The sequence below is a fragment of the Rhea americana genome, unplaced genomic scaffold (assembly GCF_003343005.1).
Source record: "Rhea americana isolate MKP2758 unplaced genomic scaffold, rheAme1 scaffold_343, whole genome shotgun sequence".
Lineage (NCBI taxonomy): Eukaryota > Metazoa > Chordata > Aves > Rheiformes > Rheidae > Rhea > Rhea americana.
The window spans coordinates 506,936-529,076 of record NW_028186472.1 but is presented as its reverse complement, the minus strand read 5'-3'; the positions used below and the strand labels follow the sequence as shown (position 1 = coordinate 529,076).

At 38.4% G+C, this 22,141-nt stretch overlaps 1 protein-coding gene across 8 annotated transcripts in view; it reads right to left on the bottom strand.

Annotated features, from left to right (window-relative positions):
• The window catches only part of PER3 (period circadian regulator 3), a 46,805-nt gene extending 24,675 nt beyond the window's left edge, over positions 1-22,130 (bottom strand). For 3 of the 8 annotated variants that reach the window (XR_014896660.1, XR_014896661.1, XM_085311537.1), the window contains exons 1-20: positions 21,434-22,130; positions 20,052-20,206; positions 19,351-19,466; positions 18,312-18,513; positions 17,102-17,150; positions 15,193-15,335; positions 14,698-14,776; positions 13,860-13,966; positions 13,420-13,576; positions 11,714-11,819; positions 11,136-11,261; positions 10,256-10,382; positions 9,053-9,197; positions 7,684-7,808; positions 7,013-7,195; positions 6,165-6,416; positions 4,938-5,674; positions 3,638-3,815; positions 2,887-3,067; positions 1,737-1,887 (exon numbers count right to left, since the gene is read on the bottom strand). Coding sequence is in view for 5 of the 8 variants with exons in the window: in XM_085311537.1 (XP_085167663.1) it covers positions 1,737-1,887; positions 2,887-3,067; positions 3,638-3,815; positions 4,938-5,674; positions 6,165-6,416; positions 7,013-7,195; positions 7,684-7,808; positions 9,053-9,197; positions 10,256-10,382; positions 11,136-11,261; positions 11,714-11,819; positions 13,420-13,576; positions 13,860-13,966; positions 14,698-14,776; positions 15,193-15,335; positions 17,102-17,150; positions 18,312-18,513; positions 19,351-19,466; positions 20,052-20,206; positions 21,434-21,723 (3,609 nt within the window). In the remaining 3 variants the exon portion in view is untranslated. The other 5 variants (XM_085311541.1, XM_085311539.1, XM_085311538.1 and 2 more) reach the window with 5 other exon arrangements.
• Positions 22,131-22,141: the final 11 nt, after the last annotated feature.

The following is a 22,141-nucleotide window of genomic DNA, read 5'->3' as shown; positions in this document are numbered from 1 at the left end:
AAGGAACAAGAACATAATCATTTAAAAAAAATCTCCTTTCATGAGTGCATTTTGTAGAGTCAAATCCTGGTAGTGTCTCTTCATTCAGTCTCTTTAAATCTCTCAACAGTCAGCCGAAATCTCTTTAAGAGCAGATTCTGCAGACACCCCATTTTCAGAGGCAGGTACTTGCACCTCCAACTCAGCTCATCCCAGAAATGAGTTCTTTGGTCAGTGGAACATATTTAGCTTTGGGATGAAAAGGTACACGACTTCCTTTAATATGAAAGACTTACCTTTCAGCTTTACAAGCAAGCTGCTCTTCATGTAGTTTTTATGGCGGTCAGAACAACAACAGTGCTGAACAACAAAACAACACTAAAACATCTGAGTATCAACTGACTAGATTTTTCTTGTTCTTGGGCAATGGCACGATAGAAAAAAAAAAAAGTCATTTTATTAGAAGTTCTGCATTTCTTTCTGCTGTCCAAAGCCTGGTTTTATTGCACGTGACAAATTCAGCAGCAGTCACAAAATGACAACTTATAATGGAAACATGGCCTTCTGTGTTCGTTATTATTCTGTAGAACATTATTTATGGGTCATGAACAGTCTCCAGGCCCTTACATGTCAAATATTTATATGTGCACACCCATTTTCATCTATCTTATGCAACCCTTGAGAAGCAAGTATTGCAACGCTTCTGAAAGACCAAGTGACACATGATTTTTCTAAGTTTAACACATATTTCTAAGTACACTAGGACACACAAGATTTTTATCAACAAAATATTAGATAAACTAGTTTTCTGGTCTTCTTGCAGTGCCAAGGACATAGATCTCTAAGATCCTTCTGCTCTGAGAATAAATATCATAGCTTGGAATATCATATTTCAAAAATCTAGCATGCAAAGCATGTCATGCTATAGTAAACATTAGATTTTTCTGCTACATGACTAGATGAAAGAAGCCTACTCCTTTGTCTTGAAGTTTTCTGTACAATCAATCATTAGAGCACTAAGCCTTTGTGAGGCTAGTTCTGCCTTACTCCTTTCTTCCCCATAGCACCTGGGACTATATGAGCTTTAAATTGATTAGGATGCTCAAAATATATTCCTAAGTGTTTGCAGGATCAATACAGACTAATATAGATCAGAAATATTTTAGCTGATTGCCTAAAAGTTATGCCTGATAAAACAAAAATAATAATCAGGCATAAGACACCAAAATTCTTAAAGAAAGTATCTGCTTTTACTAGGTGGATACAACTATGTGTTTCTTAATCTGTGTCTGAACCTCCTCTGTGATTATGAGTATCTCTCAATGTACTGAACACACATGACCTGATCTCCACTAACTTTCTACACTGTTGCCTGCTATCGATCATCTCAAAAGTCACCTTTACAAAAAAACAAAACAAAACAAACAAACAAAATGCCTAACACCAACAGATAAAACACTGCTGTACATAGATTGCTACGTGAGAGCTTGAAACTCTTCCCATTCATCCAACAGTGACTGAACAAACTTTGTTGCAGGTTGATTCTTAGACAGAACTTGCATATTTTACAAATACAGTGCAAACAGCTGTATTTTGGCATTCCTCATCTGGCCAGTATCCCCAAAACATTTCATTCTTTTATTCACTTAAAAATAATCATCAGCAACCCCAGCACTGTAAAAGTGCATTGGTTAGGAACAACACTGCCTCTGGCTAGCCAAGGTATGAATAAGCCGACTCCTTTCACAGCTCCTTACCTGGGTGTTGATTTGCTGTGGGACAGTCTGGGTCCGTATCCATGAGTGCACCTCTGCCAGCTCCTTCTTTTGCCCCTCAGTAAACCAAGGCTGCTGCTTTTGCATGACTATCAACTTCTCCAGGTCCTCCTTTAAAACTTCCTCTTTATTTCTGCAAGTAACAGACACCATTTAGGACAGCTGCACTCACAGAAAAAAGGCACTGATATAATCACATTGGGAGAGTCCCTTCATCTCTCTCTAAAGTTGCAGTCCAGACAGCATCAGCCATTAAAAAGCAGCTATGGTCTGACATATCTTACTTAGTTTGTAAGGCTTCTTTCAACACTGACAACTGTAAGTTAGAAACTGAGCCTTATTTTTTTCCATGAATCGCATTAAAAAATCCTGTAGACAAGTGATGATCTTTGCAGCTGACCGAAATATTTACATATGACACTTCACTTTTTCCATCTTACCTGACATAAGCTATTGTATCTTATTCATGGGGGACTCAGGAAAAATTGATATTAGTAAAAAGCATAATGTAGTTTTTCATATTGTATGAGATCGAGAGGATTGTTTTTCTGGTTTTATTGTCTAGAATTTCTTGCGTGCTCCTTCTTTAAAAAAAATAAAGGAGGACAGACAAAAGTGATTTTGTCATTATACAAACATCCTCCAATTGGAGTGACAGGAAAAATATAGCATTTATTGTTTGCTGCCAGAAAGTATCTTCAAAACAGCTGCTACAGAATTCTTAATCCCAGTCATAAATTATAAACAGGCATGTCTCCTACATTTTCTTTGCGTATACTTAGGAATTCCAAAATACATTATCTACGAACTAATTGTACATATACTGCAAATAACACATTAACTACCCTTTCACGCATTCAAAGTATAGGACAATAATCAATCTCCTCAACACTTCAGCAAGAAAGTTGTATGTTAGCTTATTTTAACTGATAGCAAAAATAGAAAAAACATACAAAAATAGGAAAAACTCCGAACTTAAAAATGCAGGAACAGTAGTTCAATACATCTACTTATAGATGTAATGGTATTTGCATTGTTTCCATGGCCTCATTTTTTAATTCTACAATTCTTCTATGCACATCTTTGGAGAAGATCCAAAGCTCCTTGTTAGAAACTGTTGATGTTTTCTAACCTGTTGGGCATCTGATACATCATCAGAACCTGCTCAGGTGTGTGCTCCATCATCAGCCAGGCTGATTCATGTTTGGGTTTACGAGATGTCCCTTTGTCTTCTGCTTCCTGATCTTTCTCCTCTTTGGATGTTTCAGAAGAACCATTACTGGCAAAGTACTTGATGCTCTTCCCACTACCTGCTGGGAGTTACCATGAAAAATGAACTCAGGTGCCTGAAAAATCCTAAAAGTCCAGCACAACTAGTAAATTCACCAATGTATTCTTATTAGCTAGTTCTATAATACGAACACAGGCAACTCGCAAATGATTGCTCTGGCAAGCAATTACAACTTACTGAGAATTCAAAGATTAAGTGCAATCTATAAAGTAACTCAAGATCTCCCAAGCCCTGTTTTCATTCTCCAAATTAATTGGTTCAATCTCTCTGCTTCTGTTCCAGGAGGCCCTGCTCTAGGCAGATTTAACTTTACTCAAATAAGATGAAAGGCAGTATCTAATGCAGATAAAGAAGTGTTAACAAGTAAAATGAAACAGTGAGACTTACAGGTTAAAAGGAATGGCTTCTTAAATTCCAGTTTCTGAGTACAAGTCACTGAAGCATACTTGGCTTCAAACACTGAAAGTTCATCAAAAGCAAAAGACTACAGATCCTCTTACTGGGATTTCCTATTCCTATCACAGTATCTTGTTATTAATTACCAACAGGCTAACACCATAGCAGCAAACATCCAAATCTCAAACTTCCCTACCTGTGCCACAACCAGAAGGCTCATTGGAAGCAGAGCCTAAAGAACTAGACACAGCTGATCCACTGCCTGATGCTGCTGAACCAGTACCCGACTGGGAGTCTTCATGCAGTAAGAGGTAAGTGAATTCACTAGAAGGACAGAGGCTATCATTGTTACCACTAGCTTCTGGATCATTGTCCTGGAAACAGAATCAAAACAAACACATCCACGGAAGTTACTCTTACGTTGAAAAAGGAAGTTAATGCGTTCAGTGAATTTGTCATACGCCAACTAAGTTTTTGTATCAGTTGAACAGGTTTGGAATTTATAGCTCTGAAAATGAGTGGCCATCTAGAACTCAAGATAACACTCTTCATGGGTGAACCTAACAAGCCTCTGGACTCTCTTCTACTGGTTTCTGCTGTAGATCTTCCCCATTGGGTTTCTTTCAAAATATTGGACTTTTGCATTAAGTCAAGATTTTCTGCTGACAAAATAGCAAGAGTCAGTTCCCTTCATATTCTGTTAGATGGCATCAGGCAGCCACACACATCACGCAATGGTGCACTACAGGGAAAATGAAACAATCTTCCCCTGATTCACTAGGTGAAGCTCACAGCCTCGGCAGCTATAGGTACACCGTTCCCCCTCAGGACCCTACCCTGCAGTTTCAGCTGATCCAGCCTTTCCAGCCCAATCTGGGTTCAGGAGTCAACACTTTTTCCTTGCCTGCAGAGCTCAGATTCCTGCCTCTGAGTTTACCACCGAAGTTGGAGAGGCCTTTTCTATGCCCATGTATGGAAACCGACCCACACGGATCCCTGTTCTTCGTTCATTAGCTGCATCCCTGGGAGACAGAGGGAGTAATTAGAAAAAAAAAAAACTTCCCTTTGTTTTGGTTCTCCACAGAGACTGTGGGACTGGGTGAAAAAGGACATGAATTGTGCAGCTGTAACCAAGTTCCACATGCAGAAAAGCCCACCCAAAATTCCTGATAATGACTGAGAAAATTGCTACTAAAATGCTGAGTGAAGGCAGCTCATGGCAACCTAGACCAAAAGAGCTCACATTTGTGGCATTCACTATGTGCCAAAACTGTATTGTCACAATTTCCCATGGGCTCAAATGTAAACAACTTTCTCTGCCTCCTGTGCTATTTGTGCCCTGCAGTTTACAGGGCACAGCCACTGGTAAAAAGTGAGCAAACAAACAAAAAATTACAAAAACCCTCTGGTGATCCTGAAACATACCATTGCTTTTGGCAACCAAACAGCATGGAAATCAAGGTTTCTTTTCTACACTAAAAACCTATGTTACTTACACATTTTGCCTTCACATGTGCTTTAGCATCGGTTCTAACGGGAAGCTCCACAGGTTTTGGCAGCTCTTCTTGAAGAAAATTCAGCTGAAGTGGGGAGCTGCTCTGTGAGCTACTATGCAGCAGGGCCTGGTCACAGAGGCCCTCTTGCTGTTTTTCAGTGGACATGGCAGGGGAGGCTACAAAGGGCTGATGCACAGAGTTCAGTGCTACCGGTGATGGAGTAGAGGGAGGGGGAGCCGGAGGTAGTGTAGTGCACGGATACGAAGAGGAGGGATAAGCATATTGAAGGGGAGGAAGAAAGCCAGATTGAGGCATCTGAGTATACATGGGGAAACTATGAAAAAGCACAGCCATTAAGGTGCCTATGTTTGGGGCAGAAAATGCTGGAAATGACTGTGCTTCACAGCRCAGTTGTGATGATGACATGGACTCAGGTTTTAATGAGTGAAGGGAAAGCTCCTCTCTTACAGAAGAGGCTGGAAAACAGGCTAGTGGATCAGAAGAGACAGGAAATCCCATAGGAGGAAATGCATTTGTACTGGAGAGACTCAGACAAGATACTTCTGAGGGAGATAATGACTGTTTCTGAACTGTTCTCTTTTCACATGGAAGACTATTTCTATTTTTACTAGAAGAATGGCAATCTGAGGACTGTCTCCGAGGTTTCTGGCGCTTGAATTTTCCATGTTTGCCTTTTTTGCAGCTAGCTGGGCTCATCTGCTTTGAAGGGGAATCTCCTAAGGAGGAAGAAAAATTAGACACATGACAGACCTAGGAAGGAAAAAAAAAAAGAAAGAAAAAAGGAAAACATCCAGATAATTGAGAGAGCGTAGCTTATTCAGAGAGCTGACTCTCCTCTGGATAAATCTTTCATTCACCACAGTGATGTCTTTGCTGACATATCCACATTATTTTCCTTCATAAAATCAATTTTCTTTTTGATCATTTTGGCTTATCCTGATCAGATCTTTTACATTCCTTCAACTGGAGGCATCAAACCAGTTGGGACTTGCAGGATTTATTGCAACAATTAGGTGCTTTGTGACAAGTCCAGGATACCAACATCCAAGATGGGGCAGACCTTTCCGTGTGGGCAACACTGCTGTCCTATCTTGGCAGTTCTAAGGAGGCATTCAGTCTGCAGCCATAGTAAGATACTCACTAAATCACAAAAAGGAGAACTAGACTCCCGTGCTCAGCAATTCATTTCACAAACCTGCTGCCTACCTTGATCACAGGAATGTCCATTGTTACTTCTGCTCCCCTGTTGGAGGTAAGTCCTAAATGGAGAGAGCAAGATCTTCTGGCGGAACTTGTCCACGTAGTTCTGCTCCTCCTTCTGAGTGTGGGCTGACAACGTCTCTTTTGTTAGCCCAACTGGCTTTAATTCCTCGGGAATCATAATAAGACTCTGAGCATTCACAGGAGGCAGCTCAACGTGTTCACTTCCAACAGTGGCATCCTCCATTGTAGTCACTTCTTTGAACAGGGGAAAAAAATAAATCATTTAGGCGTTGCTCTGGCATTCTGGTGTCAGATACCCCAGCACAGAGGGTCACATGTAAAACAATCATGTCTGAGCTACTCAGTGGAGAAGACAACACCCTCTACACTCAAACATAGTTGTATAGCATCAACTGAGCAAATTACTTTGCATGGTTAGGGAAAATTCAAACGTAATTTAAAGTTACAGACGTACTTTTCTTTCACACTTTCTTAGTCCAATAGTAGTTAGATAACCCTGCTTTTACTCTTCTTTCTACATTAAAAGGAAGTAACACTGGTCTATTAGGTATTTTTATTTTCCTCCTCAAGTGCCAAAAGTGTATTGTAATGGGGGAGGGGGGAATAATGTCCTCTGTTAAAATTAGGTTTTACAAAAATACTGTAAAAGTTTTCATCTGCAAGTTTTCTTCACAGTGCTCCTAGAAATAGTTTAATTATACTTCAGAATTTATATTCATGGGAGAGTATCTAAAGTGGAGAAAACCTTCACATTGTGTACTTCAGCATGGAAATATCTTCAAATGTAGACATCAGTGAGTCACTTAATGTTCTGCAAGTGTGAACAGTACCTGATTCAGGGTGTGGAACATGCACTATAGTGCTGCTGTAACTGCACTGGCTAGTGACAGATACCACACTCGGAGCCTTGTTGGTCAGAGTCAGGTCCACCAGAGGAGCTGCCATCACGCCTGTGGCAGTCTGCTCTTTCAGAGTCTCTTCCAGGTCAGCAGATATTGGAGTCTGGGAATTAACTGATGAAAGAACAGCAGTATCTACTGGTAAGTGACAAAATGTTTTTTACAAAGGTCAAAGCACTACAACTGCTTATAATTCATCAAGTCTGACTGGTTCAGAAACAAGCACTCCTATGAAGACTATTAAATAAGACAGTTTTGTGTACAAACGAATAAAACTTCTGTATGATGGTAATGCTAGCACACACTAAGCATTGTATAAAACAAGAGAGCAACAGAAAGTTTATTTAGGAACAACAAACAATTGTTCTTTTGATGCAAACCAAGTTCAAAGACTTGATTAATATTGGAGCTTATGTTTAATCATAAGACCTGGACAAGGGAAGTAGACAGTTCTTGTAATCAAAATATTTGTACTGTTAGTTTGAGTGAGTCAGTTATTAAAAAACAGACCAAGTTTGGAACATATGACAGTGGCATATCAAAAAATAAATGTTGGGCTACCAAAATGTTTCCTCTGTGATTGTCAATATACTTCATCTTACCTTCTAATGCCTTGACTACATTCTGGCTTTGCTGTGCTTGCTTGTCATCCTCTGAAGATGATGATGATGTATTTGTAGATTTACATTTTCTTTTCAAGGCTGGAATGCTGCAGCTCTCTAGATATCTGAAATACGAGCATATCACAAGAAGCTCTCCCTGCTGTGTGTTTTTTCAGTTTGGAGAGATAAACATATATAAAAAAAATCAAAATGAAGATCCAGATGCTGTTAACTAGTATTTTAAATTTGCTATAGAAGTTTTGGACACACAATTGCCTTCTAAAGAGTATTTCGAACAAAACCTATCAATTACACGTTGAAAAACAGGCATTGTATACGAGGTTAAAATATCAACATTCTATAAATTGTATCAACTTTCTGTTTTGTTCCAATGTTCTCAAAGCATATGTCGAGGAGACAAAGTATTATGCTCATCATAACTCTCTTAAACTGTTAGCGTGTCAGTGGTGAAGCTACCAGTAGACAAAAGTCAATAGCTACAAACAGCATTTTAGGCCTTAAATACTTCACTGCCTCATAATTCAAGTTGATTCTGATTAAGTAACCAAATTGGCAGGTAAAGTATAGCTACTTACTGGAGACTTACCTTCAATGTTGAATAGTTCAAAATATTTTAAATCTTCTTCCCTCAAACATACAATTGTTTGGAATAACCTCCTCTTTTGTACAGTTATTGATATAATTACATTTTCTGTTCAGAGGGTATACATACCTCAGACTCTACAGGAGAAATTTAACAGCAAAAATGCTCTTCAGTTCTTCCAAAATATTAGGCCCACTGAAATGATGCTTGCCCAAAACCAAAATTAGAGCTTAGCTGTAATCCCTTCCCACAAAAGGAAAGCACAAAACTCAGGAACCATATAACTTTATATGCTTTACTGCAGTGACCAAAAGCTTCTGTGCACCTAATAAAGCAAGTGAATTTTCCGAATTTGGATTCTACCTTGATTTTTTTTTTTGCAAATGAGTTTAATATGATGCATTTTATCTGAATGCAGTAAATAAATAATTTCAGTCAAGCATTGTATTATCAAGGACGTTTCAATCAATTAATACCTTAGTAGGTGGTATTTAAGTTTGTATATAACCATATATAACACTTGATTGAAAAATACAAAGCTAAAATTTTCATTACTGTAATAGTTTCTTTGGTCATATTCAGTTTTCTTGAGAAATGTCATAAGGATCCTATTAATATATTTTATATAGGAAGCATTCCAAACCATCCCGAATTTATCTCATAACTCAAAATCGAGCCAGTTTAGACAGATGTAAATTGCTTGGACAGCTATCTTCCCCTAATTAGTCTTAAACTTATCACTAAAATCACTTCATAGTTTACTACCTGATGATACTATCAACACAATTGATCTGCTGATATGATGGAACATGCGGAGTCTTCTTTGAATCATCATAAAATGTATTGCCTGGTTCTTCAGTGCTATCACTTCTCAATGCCTGGAGAAAACAGGAAGCAGCGTGCCTTTTCCCTAGAAAAGAAGAAAGCCTCAAAGGCACCTCTCAAAGGCATCTAAGCACTACCTGGTAATACTTACACAGGATATATGACCTGTGACAACACAGCTCTCATTAGTAATTTATTCTGCATTTTCATCCCAATTCACGCATTTGAGTGAAAAGAAAAAATAAAGTTAACATCCACTCAGAATAATCTAATGAATACAAAGAAAACATCATAGAAAAAAGATTATATTTAAGACATTGACTGGAGTTAAAACTAACAAATGAAAAAATAGCCAAGAGACTCAGGCATCAAATCTTTCCTAATTAGATTTTTAAACCAGTATTTCAAGGGCTGTCAATTTTAAACATAACTACAATTACTATTACTCTTATCTTGACTTACAAATTGCAGAATATGACCTGTTATTTAAAAGAAAAACAGCTTCTTATAGCATAGATATTTTGGTCACAGTAGATTCAGCCTTAGGCCTCAATAGTCACAGTGCAACCGTGTTATCACCAAAACCTGAAGTAAAGTCTAACTTTGGTAGAGAATATTAGAGTCCAAAATGTTTTAGTATCGATTCCTATGATCTTTGGAGAAGCATCCATTTCTTCCTATATGTTTGTGATAGGCACTAACCAGAAATAATCCGCACTAGCGCAATATTAAGCATACAATTAACTAAATCACTACTTCACTGGTAAGTGAAGCAGTGTTTTTCAACCTTCAGGCCACGGGCTACTGCTGAGACCAATGTCCACAAAAGCAACTAAAGGAACCTTTCACAGTAGACTTATAATTGCTATGCGTAGGTCTGCATTTTCACTAGAAAAAATTAAAAAAAAAAGTTTACTGACTTAGAAAAGGGATGGATATGTTTCTCTACACCTAAGTGAACAGTTAAAAGTTACTGCGTCTACTGCATTCGTCTTATTTATTATATTTTAAACCACTTCCCAGCTCTGAGCCATGGCTAAGAGACTGTATGAAGCACTTCAGTATAACAGAAGATGGTAAAGTCATGGCTACAGATCTGGGAGAGTTCATGTTAACTTAAGAATTGTCATTACATTAACTCACCTCCTAGCATTTCTGAACTTGTAGCCTGTTCATTTCCATTCTGCAGCTTGCTTCTTGATGCAATATACAACTGTTGTCCCAGACTCTTTATTCGGTTGACATCTGCACATACTTGTTGCAATGTCATCTTGAGATACACAAAAATATGAAGTCAGAATAAAGTGAATGACAACAGGCCCTAAGAGACCATTAAGACTTGGGTTCTTCTATTCTCCAAATTAAAAGGGAGTAGACTGGCAGCCTAAGCCTGTATCTACTAGCACCTGTAACTTTAATGAATGCAGTTATCAAAATCAATTTATTTAAATTAACTATACTAAAGCTCAAAGAGCCTCAGCATTTGAATGTTTTTATACCAGTGCAAAAGCCTTGAGAGATTAAATAACCTGATGACTTACCCAAGAGCCTCACAAGGAAATTGGGTAATTGCAATGTTTGTTTTAAGACAGGATTGTTTCCACTGTCTTCTATAGGAAATCAGTGCATCTCTAGTCTCCTTTTAAACGAACTGGAAAAATCCCTCTCAGATATGCCCTCCACCCACCCAACATGCATCAGATTCTCTTCTTAGTTGCATAGTTCTTGCACTTTTTTTCTTCACAGCCTGTCACTCTGAGAAGGTTGATATTTGAGCAATTCTTCAATTTACTTCAGTGTACCACTGTCAATTATTTGCTCATTTTATTCAGGAAACTTTAACATATACACAGGAAAAAAAAAAACGTAACTGCCCATTTTAAGCACGTTTAGCTTGAACATATAGGCATATCTTCCCACTTCAATAAAATTAATGATAAGTAATGAGTATGTGCACAGCAAGAATTTTCATTTTTTAAACTATATTTTTGCTAGGAATGTGGCATTACCTGCATAGACTTACCGGTTCTTGCACCTCCTCTGCACAGTTCCCATTGGAGTCACTTGAAGATGCTATACTGATATAGTGTTCATAAGAGCCATTGCTACCGAGGCTTCCATAACCACTAGAAACATTGCTATGAACTGGCTGTAAGAGAGGGGGAAAAAAAATCCTCTTAGACACCACAAAGAAGGGAAACACAGCAGCATACTTTGCAATACAGAGAACTTTGAGTAAATGAAGAAAATTTAGTGAGAAGTCAGTATTATTTTGGGCTCTACCACTTGCTTGGGAAAAGTAATCTGCCACACAGAAAGCTGTTTCGAGATACAGATTTATCTTTCAACATAAACACTTGGTAAATACGTCAAAACCATTTTTCTAATCAGGTGGGCCACTCAGAATCTTACTTTTAATCCTGGCACACAAGCCCATCTCCAATTATAATTGGAGATAATTATCCTTCAATTCTCCAATAATTTTCCTTCAGTCCTTTTATAAGAGGTTTTCTAGCTAGTAGTCTGCTAACCAGCCTCAGTTTCCCTAGCCTCTCACTCAAAAGGCCAACCAGTGTTTGGGAATTCTTTCATCTTCTTTACCTGCAGGAGAAGCTTGTAAATTTGTCCTTGCAATTCTCTTATCTCTTTCTCAACACTGCTCATTTCTTTACTTCTTGCAGCAAAAACATCTTCGTTCAAAGGGCTTCTACAGAAAGTCAACAAAATTTCAGTACTAATTCTAATTTAATGAGAAAAAGTAACTATAAACAGAGTTAGAATAGGTTTACAAAGTAAGATCAGTTCTTCTGCTTTATAAAGCATATCATTGATATTTTGTTAACAAAATAAATAAATTAGGAGGGCTATTAGTAAAAGTGATCCAGGCAGCGCAATATCACTAACTAGAAAAAGTGACAGTTGCTACTCCGCAATTTTTATTTGTTTACTTATTTATTTCAAGTTTTATAGTCTCAGATATGTTTTTGAAGGTTACCCCCACCCCTAAAGCAATAGCCAAAGGACTAGACAGGATGCACTGTTTAGCATCCCTAATACAACAGTTCTTCATGCTATCTTAGAGGAACAGACTGCAAACTGTGTACTCTCCCTAAGCAGCAACTTTCTTTGCCACTGAATGGCATGGATCATTTGTCTAACYTAGTCAGGTACTTCTTATGTCCCTAAGTTCACACCTAAGATCTGAGAAAAAGTCACACAAAAGTGCATATATTTTTCTTCCTCTCTCTTCTCTTGTATTTATTGGATTTAACATTCCATTTATATTTTAAATATAAATACTTGAGTTCCTATTTCTTAATAATATAACTTTCTTTGAAGACAAAGACTAAAAAACAGCTACTGCACCTTCCTCTAAAGTAATCAGAATCAGGCTACGGCAAAGCCAAAAGTAGAACGCATTTCTTGATCTCAGATTATGTTCTCCACTGGGATTTGGTTCCCTGAATCAACACCGAGAAATGACATTTGTTCCGCAAACAGCACTGCTACGGTAGTGGGACTGTGATACAAGAGCAGTGCTTCATGTGAAGCCACAGGATTCAGGGAAACCAATATACCAGCACAATGGCATCAGTAAAGGTTGACAAGCATCTACCACGCCGTCTCCTTCACTCGCAAGACAAATTCACACCCCAGAAAATCTTGAAAGAAACATCATTTTGCCAAATCAAAATGCATCCCAGAGAATACTTCTTATAAGTAAAGTCAGATAAGGGGGAGGTATCAGACAGCCATCTCTCTCCAAATCTCTTGGGAACTGAAGAGAAACACCTGAAAAAGTAACTTGCACATCCAACACTAATGCTGTTTTTTTTAAAATGTTTTTTAAAAGAGACTACACAGAACCTAAGTAGTTTCCAACATAAAATGAACATTCCCAAAAGAAAATAAGCCAGAAGGCAACTTTGGCTGTGTATCTGCAATGATTCTTTCAATCTACCCTTTGCATCCCTTTTCAGCTTTTACATAGCCCATCTAAGACTGATACGTTGGTTTGGACATGTCCATCGGCACAATATCTGAACGTTAACCATGTGTACAAACGTATGCTTAAAAAAAGAAGAATGTTAACTTTGATTTTTACTTGAGAGTGATTTAATAATTTTCAAACTGAATAAACTAAACTAGTGTTTTTCTGAAAGAACTGGCTGCAAGACAGATGCTAGATGGTTGTCCCAGACTACACTAGCAATATGATAGCTGTAGTTCAGAACTGAGGCTATGTTTTGCTTTATAGAATAATCAGTGAAGAGCACCTAAACAGTTCAATTCTTCAACTGACTTACGTTCGAACTTTGTGTCGGCCAATGATGAACACTACTTTCCTGCTCCAAGGATTCACAAAACTGGACCAGCTGGTATCCAGTATGACATAATCTCCATTTTGAGTACAAAATCTAATAGGTGAATGTTCAAAAGGGGGCTGACCAGCAAACTTCAGGACTGAACAAAAAAAACAAACAAAAAAAAAAAACAAAAAAACAAAAACAACAACAAAAAAACCCACAGAGACAAGGTTTAGTTTACATTATGACACAGCAGCGCAAGCACAAAAACTAATGACCGGGGTTCTTTAAAACTTTGGTTTAGAATTTGCTTTGATCTCAAACCTTGCTTTACTTCATTTAGTTTTGTCTAGGCTGCAGATCTGTCACATGGCAAGCCATATCAGAATGGAAAAATATTTAAAAACAGTAGAATTTTGTAGTAATTTGTCTGTACTTACTTTTCCGGTGAACAGCAATCATCAAATGACGATCTTCTGGGTGCAAATACATCAGTATGGATGTTCCGATTAAATCTTGAGGTAAGTAACCCAAAAGAGGCACTGCTCTGAAAACCAAATACATCACTGATTACAATATAGTCATGAACATCCTCAGCCCTTTGCTTGGCAGTGAAGTCCACAGATACGATCTATGATGGCATGCTCTAAAGCTACAGAACATTTTCTAATTCATTCGCCAGTGCAATGTAAACATACAAATACCAGTGACAACAAACATTCCTAAGCCAGGAGATTTAACAGGTTTTTCAGAGTCACAAGCAGTTTTGTGTTTACTGCGTACGAAAAAGAAGAAATGGGATCGTGAAGAAAGAGGTCACAGGCAAAATGTCAATTAGAAATCTGATGTGGTTGCTGCCAAATGTGTTGAAAAAAAACACTACTGTSGTTTTTCAAGAGATAGCTTTAGCCTGGCCAAATTCATCTGATGCAGCTCAGTACTGCTGTATCTCTGCGCTGTGATCCCCAGAGCTTTGTATTATGTTTCCTTCCACTATTCTGATTATCACAGTCCTTATTACCTCATATAATGGAAGCTGACTGTAGTTTAGTTTACATTTTTTGTTAACAAAGGAGATTATCTCCTTGGAATTCTAGCTTTTTTTTCCAATTAGCCAACTAACACAAAGAATTACTGAAAATTAGTAACAATGTTATTAAATTAACTATTGCAAACTGCATAGTTCATCTGCTTTACTTGTGTCTGCAGCTAAATCACCAAAGATCTTTCTACTACCTCTTCACACACAGCTCACAGTACCTAAGACTCAAATCTCACCTGTCATCTATCTCAAGAAAAACACATCCTGGGGTGTGAGTGGTGGTGAAGATTCTTTTTTCCATAGGAATTCGAGGAGCTAGTCAAAAAAAGATGTAATTACTGAAACAAAATATGCATTAAGACAGAAAATCCAATTGTTACTTTGTTCATGATGCTCTATTATGGGATCCTGAACTTTTTCAATTGTTCGCTGCTTTCTGACTAGTAACACACAAAAAACATTATAAGCTACAAGGTGATACAGATTTCTCCAACTTACCATCTCCTCTGCCCCCACTCTCACAAAACAAATTGTGGGAAAGGGTCAAATGTTTTCAGACCCAGGAAAGAAGACACATTTATACTATATACATGCATGTGTGGACATGCATATAAAAACTAGCACTTACATGGGTGAGAATACCCAAGCACAAATTCTCATCAGAGCAGCTAACTTTCATACACTGTTTTTTTTCCTATTGGCTTTTTTCTTATTGGACGTTCCTGACTTGCCTTCATATCCAGAGTGAATTTTCTCAGCCAAAGCTAAACAGCAGGATTCTGCATCCATGTGGGCAGAAGTGCACACATGGACCAAGTACGGGGTGATTCGGAAGGGGTAACAACGCATTTCTTGTTCTTGATCTTTACCAGGCCTGAGGAAAAGTAAAAAGGATTAACGCACCAGTGCCAAGACTCCAATGCTTTACACCAATGCTGAAAGCCCAGCGCATAGAATATATGCAAAAAAAAAATCATGCAGAATGCACAGAACCAGATGACCAGAAAGAAACTCCTGAGGCCCTAAATACAATCCCCTGCAATCACAGATCAACACAGCACAATACTGATCTCACCCCCTTAAAACCAAGCAGGTGTTTTGCCTCCAATAGTCATAGCGAAAGGCTGTTCTAGAATGTCATTGCTCTAGTAGTTGAAAAACCTTCTAATTCTCAGACTAAAGGTATTCAGTGATTTTGTGCTGTTCTTCAAGTCAAATAATTCTTTTCCTGTCTGGTGTTCTCTCTGTACGATGTCCAGGCAAGAACTCTGCATCTCTCAGGTTTTGTTTCACTGACCTAAATAAGCAAGACTTTTCTACCCTCAGTTCACAAATAGTTGTCATTCTTTGATTGTCCAGCTCCTATACGGGTTTGTCTTCCTAGAACATGAGTGAGCAGTAATTGCACACAGCATTCTAGATGAGATCTTAACCAGGGCTTTGTAATCACCGCATCAACATTTCCCTGTTTCTACTGCAAGTGCTTCTTCAGCTGGTATAGCTTAGGACTGCAGTATCTTACTCAAGTCTGACAAAGATTTGAGATACCTTTTGGACATTATCACATTCTCAAGTTACTTTGTTATCCTACACTTAGTTTAGTAAAATGTTTCTAGAGAGAAGTTAGTGTTGTAACAATCACTTTTGACAGCTCCTCTCTTTGGGGAAAAATAAAACAAACGGAATTTGACACACTACAAAGAGGATAAACCACACACGTACACACAAAAAAATTACAGGTACGTCCAGTGTGTGCCTGTGTGCCCCTTCATTTTTATTCATGAAGCCTGCATAATCTAAAGGATCTGTCAGAAAAAGATAGATGTTGTATGAAAATCTGAAGAAATGGAAACTATTGCAGAATGTTTATGTATCCTACAAACACAGTCCTCCCAGCTTAAAACACCTAAGTTTGGCCTGTTATATTTATTCCAAGTGCATTCATATAATTCAAGAGACTGAAAGGTGATTTTAGAGCTCAGGTTTTTGAAACAAGCAAATATATTAATGATCTATTAAAGATGGAGTATGTACTGTATCTGCTCAGAAGCAAATAGTTCTTACTGGAATCAAAAAACCATCTCAATCTGGACCAGAACGGCACTGGAGACTACAAGCCTATCTGTTTATCTTTTTCTTCTTTTAGTGTTAAAATTAGCTAAGCACAAAGCAATACACTGCATCCATCTCATCCCTGAGGTCTTGCATTAGGAATTCAGTGATTGAGTTCCTGTTACTACCTCCGTCACAAACTCCTGAGCCGACTTACGGAAAACACTCTTTGCCTCCATTCTCAAATTTTAAAAAGAAGCACAAYACTTTCTGACAAAGTCATTCCTCTCCTGCACAACGGTACTGAAAGAAGTTGCGAGGTCCACAAGAAAAGTGCATGAACAGTTTTCCTTCTGTCCCCAGGCAAGTTTAACCACCACTACTGGAGGGATATGTGAACTGAATGACCACGGTGAAAGGATAGGTTGTATGTTCCTCTGGATGCCTATAATAAACACAGTAAGCCAATTTTGTAGTGGAGTTTCACAAGCTCATATTGGTCAGCTTTAACAATGCAACACTGTTTCTGCCCAATACTGTTCCCTGTGTCCAGCCCTCAGGAACGTAAGACTGTAATAGTGTACTTGCCTGATCCTGCAGAAAAAGGATTTCACCTGGGCATATTCACACAGAGAAGCTAACAGGAAGAATATACATTGAAATTATCAGTTAATACTCTAGAAAAAGTCAAAACTACCAGAAGTATCTTTTAAAAAAATATTTTAAACTCTGCATTCTCCAGGCTTTCTGAACAAGCCTGAATTCTCACCCCCGATCAATATTAGATATTGAACCATCTGTTCAACAGTCTGCTCCCACATCTAATATTTCTCTTTCTTCCCCAGCCCACTCACTCTCGGAGAAATTGATGACCTGGAACTAAATTCAGAAGAAATATATGATAYTTAAAATGCCTAGTGCATCACCATAGAACAGGAAAGGCTAAAGTTCCTGTGCTTATGAGTTATGTGCCAAAAACTATATRCAGTCAAGAGCTGAGGGGAGAGAAAGTTCAGTAACAGTTCACAGCAAGAAGATAACAACAGCTCCACAAGGGTGTCACTGCTGTGCTGGGTAGGCATAGGTCTGTCTTCCAAAGTTTTGGAATGCCTGGCATGTTAGTGCTAGCAGCCTCTGATGTCCTGCATCATTCTGTAGCAACAAATTTTGACTTCTTAGCCCTGATGTTGTAACAGTAACCACTGCTAGGTGGACCAAAGACATAGCTCTGGCATGCGAGCTACACTTGGTTGCTCACAAGTAACATGGCTCAAAAGCCATTATTTAGTCACATCTGATGTAGTGACAGTATAGATTGTTTTTTTTTAATAGCTAGACATGAGAATTCAATATCATTTCAGTATCTTTACTGAAGGCTCATCTTTATATAGGCTAGCCTTTAAGCTCTATTTTCTACTTACTGCCTTCTGGCTCCTTTCTAAGTAAACAACTGACCAGCTTAAAATTTATGTTCAAGGAGCTATGTTCACAGAAGGCTGCAAGTGGACCACAAATTATACAGGGCACCTGAGCAACTGTATAACTAGATTAAACCATTTTAACCTGATAATTAGGTCCTTAGGCACTTTTTTTTTTTTTTTTTTTTTTTTAACCCACCAGTAACAGTTAAACTGCTAGGAGACCATATGCGTAGCTGCTCTAGTTTTCAACTGAAAAAGGAACAAGTGTGGCCTATATATATTGCTAATATAAGCATTTCAAATGAATGACCATTCTATCCTCATTTTGCAAAGACAGAAAGACACAGAAAACAATTAGGATCATTGCCAAGTCCCACCTGTTTGATTTTCTGTATTCCAAAGCGGCAAGTGGGACTGATCAGTGTGTGTGTAGAACACACTAATATCCTGAGGGACAAGCAGCTCTACAAACCGGGACGAATCCAACAATTTTTTCTTACAGTTTAGAATAGATGCTGCCTGATCAGAAATATGCACTATTCGCCCAGAAAGCAAGGAAAAYACAGCCACAAAGGTGTCCTGGAAAACAGACATTGTTAAAGGCAATTCTCTCCCAAAAGATAGTAGCAATATTGAAAAGACTAAAAAACATCACCCCCCCCCCACTCCCAAACAACAGCAAAGGTTCAGAAATGTCCTTAAGGTAGTGTCCCATTAAAACTGTGTGAGAGTTATTACACTCTCCAGTGCTGCAGCATGGAGACTAATAGCCTACAAAACCTACTAAGACTATGACATCAAAACTGAAGCAGATGCCAAAGATGCATGCCTTTTTTCAGAATGACTGGTTATAATTCCATAAAGATTTCTCCTCAAATTTCAGAAGTACTCATCACAACTCCACAAAAACATTCTAACAACTTCTCAAAGAGGAGTATTTACAGTTTTTCTAATTTGGTATCTGATACTATTCAATCTCAGGAAACGCTGTTTCTTTCAAACAGAGTCAGAAAGCATGATGCATACTGCAAATCAACAAAAAAAAATTTAATCCAGGAGTGCAAATAGAAACTAAAGACAAGTCCCTTACATCTAYGCATTTGAACAGCTTTGAAAACACACTACTCAGCCTGTCTCAGGAGATTACTGTAAAAGAACTCTAAGATTCTCAGAAAGATAACTTGCTTCTGACARAAGAGAAAGAAATATAATTATTCCTTCACTTTTATTCCTGTTGAGTATCCTGATCCAGCATACATAAGCCATGGCATTGATCTACCTCTGCTAATAGAAAGATCTGTTTGTCTAAAACATAAAGGTTTTTAAATTTTACAACACTATTTTCATGAAGACATGTAAGGCGATTAAATATAGAGTGAAACAACAGGTAGTGAACTCCTTGACTGAATTTCTTACAGTGTTTTTTGGAGTGTGTTCAGATGCAACTGCCACAAGCTCATCTATGCTGTATGTGATCACATCTGTCTGAAACACTCTTCGGTCATTTGCAGCTTGGAAAAATTCACTGTTTGCTAATTGAAAAACAGAAAAACAAAACAAACACAATAAAATCAGTACAGAGACAATTTTGAAAATAGTCTCACAGGTCTCATACTTTTGTCATCCTTTTGGAGAGGTCCAAGGCGAGATGGAGAAGGTCTGCATAGTGAGAAAGGAAAAACAAATACTGGTTATACCAATGGAGTGATCTACTTATGTTACAGGAAACGAGCTGGAGGAAGTGGAAAGGACAGAATGTGATGACAAATGAACAATTAAGCTACTTAGTTAACCATGTGGAAAACAGCAGCATAAGATACAGACTATCCAACAAGTTTTGATTCTGGGACAGGGATGCATTTTTTTCAACATACAAAGAAAGTTACTAGTAAGCACCTGTTAGGGATTGGACTCTGAGAAAAAGAGTAGTAGCAGCTAGGCATTTGAATAGAAAAAGATGATGTGATGTTAACACCTCCCCCCCCAATTTCAAACAAATTTTTTACAGGATAATTTCAGTGTTTCCCTTTGTTTTAATGCTATTTGTTGCCAGACATGTCTGTTTAGACCAAGCTGCTGTATAGTTTCTATACCTCCAGATTTTTTCCTTCACATACCTTGGACCTGTTGGACACACTGCAAGGCATAGTTGAGAGCACTGATAGTACTGGGCTTGCTGGAACTCCTTTTTTCTTCAGGCAAACACCTTTTCATTTCTTGGATCATCATCATCATCATATCTCTGTGTGACTGGCTCCAATTCAGCTGTTCACTGTACAAAACCAGAGAGGTTAACTTTACTGGGGACTCCTAGTATAGTAGTTATTTTTCTGATGACTTATTAAAATTACTCACTAAACTACCACTTTATGGGCTTGGCTTCAAGTTCACAAAATCTCTGGAAGAGTTCTAATGCTTACACACTATATTTTTTCTTGTACATTTCTCATTTCTGTGCTGTTTAATCTCTTTCCCTCTACCTTCTTCCTTTCCAACTCCAACATGATATGAATGGAAAAGGTATAYGATAACCAGTCTGCTTGCTAAGATACTGTGAAATTTAAGTCTAACAGCACTGAACCTCTTCATTCCCACTTATTAATGAATAATGACAAAAATTCCAAGGTTCATCTCAGCAATACAAGCAACTAAAAATAAGCCCATATTTAATTTAGACCTTTTAAATCTTACTGGTATACATACACAAAGAATCAGAACCTATGCAAGTCCTTCTAGCCTCGAAGTCAGCATCTGATGATAAGCACTTTGTGGAAATGCGAAGTTCTCAAAACACACCCAAGGCATAGATTTCATCCCTCCTGTGATTTAGGAGTCTTCATTACATTTGCAACAGACCCTTCACCAACAGCTGCAATGTTAATTAACAAGTAAAATTTCCCTCTCTCTATTTTTGCTCATCTCACTGGCTAAAACATAAGCAGCAAATATCCTCAAAATGCTGACCAGTTCTAATCCTACAGATAACATGAACACAGTTACCTCAGCTTTTGTCCATTTGCTATTCTTTATTTAGTATCATAATCTTGCCACATAAGTCACTAAATAGATTGAAGTACAATGTTTGAATTTTACTTGCCAGTTCAACATCACATGAATGATTACTTTTGAACTGCTTTATTTATTTATTTAGAAGTGCTACATTGAATTTTTGAATACTCTGGAACAGTATTATTAAAGTTATTTTTGCCATACTGTTAAATACAGTCTTCAGATTAAGTATATTTAGAAGTCACAAAAGGGCCAATGACGCATCTGGATCAGCCAATTTAAGAATTAGACAAACAGCTTATGAGGCATCATGTAGCAAAAAACTAATCTATATCTGAGATCATTACAAATATTACAATTTGGGATTCAGGTAAGCTTCCTCAGTCTACTCAAAGAAGTGAGCCCTGTGAAGAACTCTTTGGACAATAGGCACAATAGGTCTTGGTGAAGCAACAGAGGACAGTCAGCTCTGTACACTACTGAGAGTTACCTGTTAACTTTGCTTTGCCTCCTGAAACTTCCAGCTGACCTGGCATTTGGCTCATGACTGCAGAAATCAGTTCCACTGGATCTTGGTCCATTAAACTGTTTCCTACTTGAGTTTGTTCCCATACATATACTGCAACACGTCTTTGCATCTTCCTGATGTCCATCCTTCTGCTTCCCTAAATCAGCACGGTTAAAGGCCTCCTTTTGTTCATTTTCAGTGCCGGCAGGAGCAGCTGCTGCCCAGTTCACACTGTGTTCTGTGCTGCTGCCTTGAAGTTTGTACAGGTTCATTTCTGGTCAGTAAAATCTGACAATACATGGACACTGAACACCATAGCCTGGCTCAGCAACAAGTTCAGACGCTTTTATTTTCCGCACAGGAGGAGGATCTCATGCATCTTCTACAGGAAAAACAAATTCTCACCACTACAAGAAAATACAGGTACACAGCTGGCAAGCAAACTCATCCCTCCCTGTTCAAATGACTATTCATTTCAGGTTTGTCTAGATTGTGCGTTTTGCTTGCTTACTCTCCAATAACCTTTCCCCATCTCTTTGCCGTCAGTCGACCCCTTTAGCCCACTCAGGGCGCGTGGAACTGGACGTCCGCGAGGATTCGGCCAGAAGCCCGCGGCGGCAGTCTGGGCAGCTCCGGGGGGAGGCCCGCGCCGGCCGGATCAGGCCGGACCGGGCCGGCCAAGGACCGCCC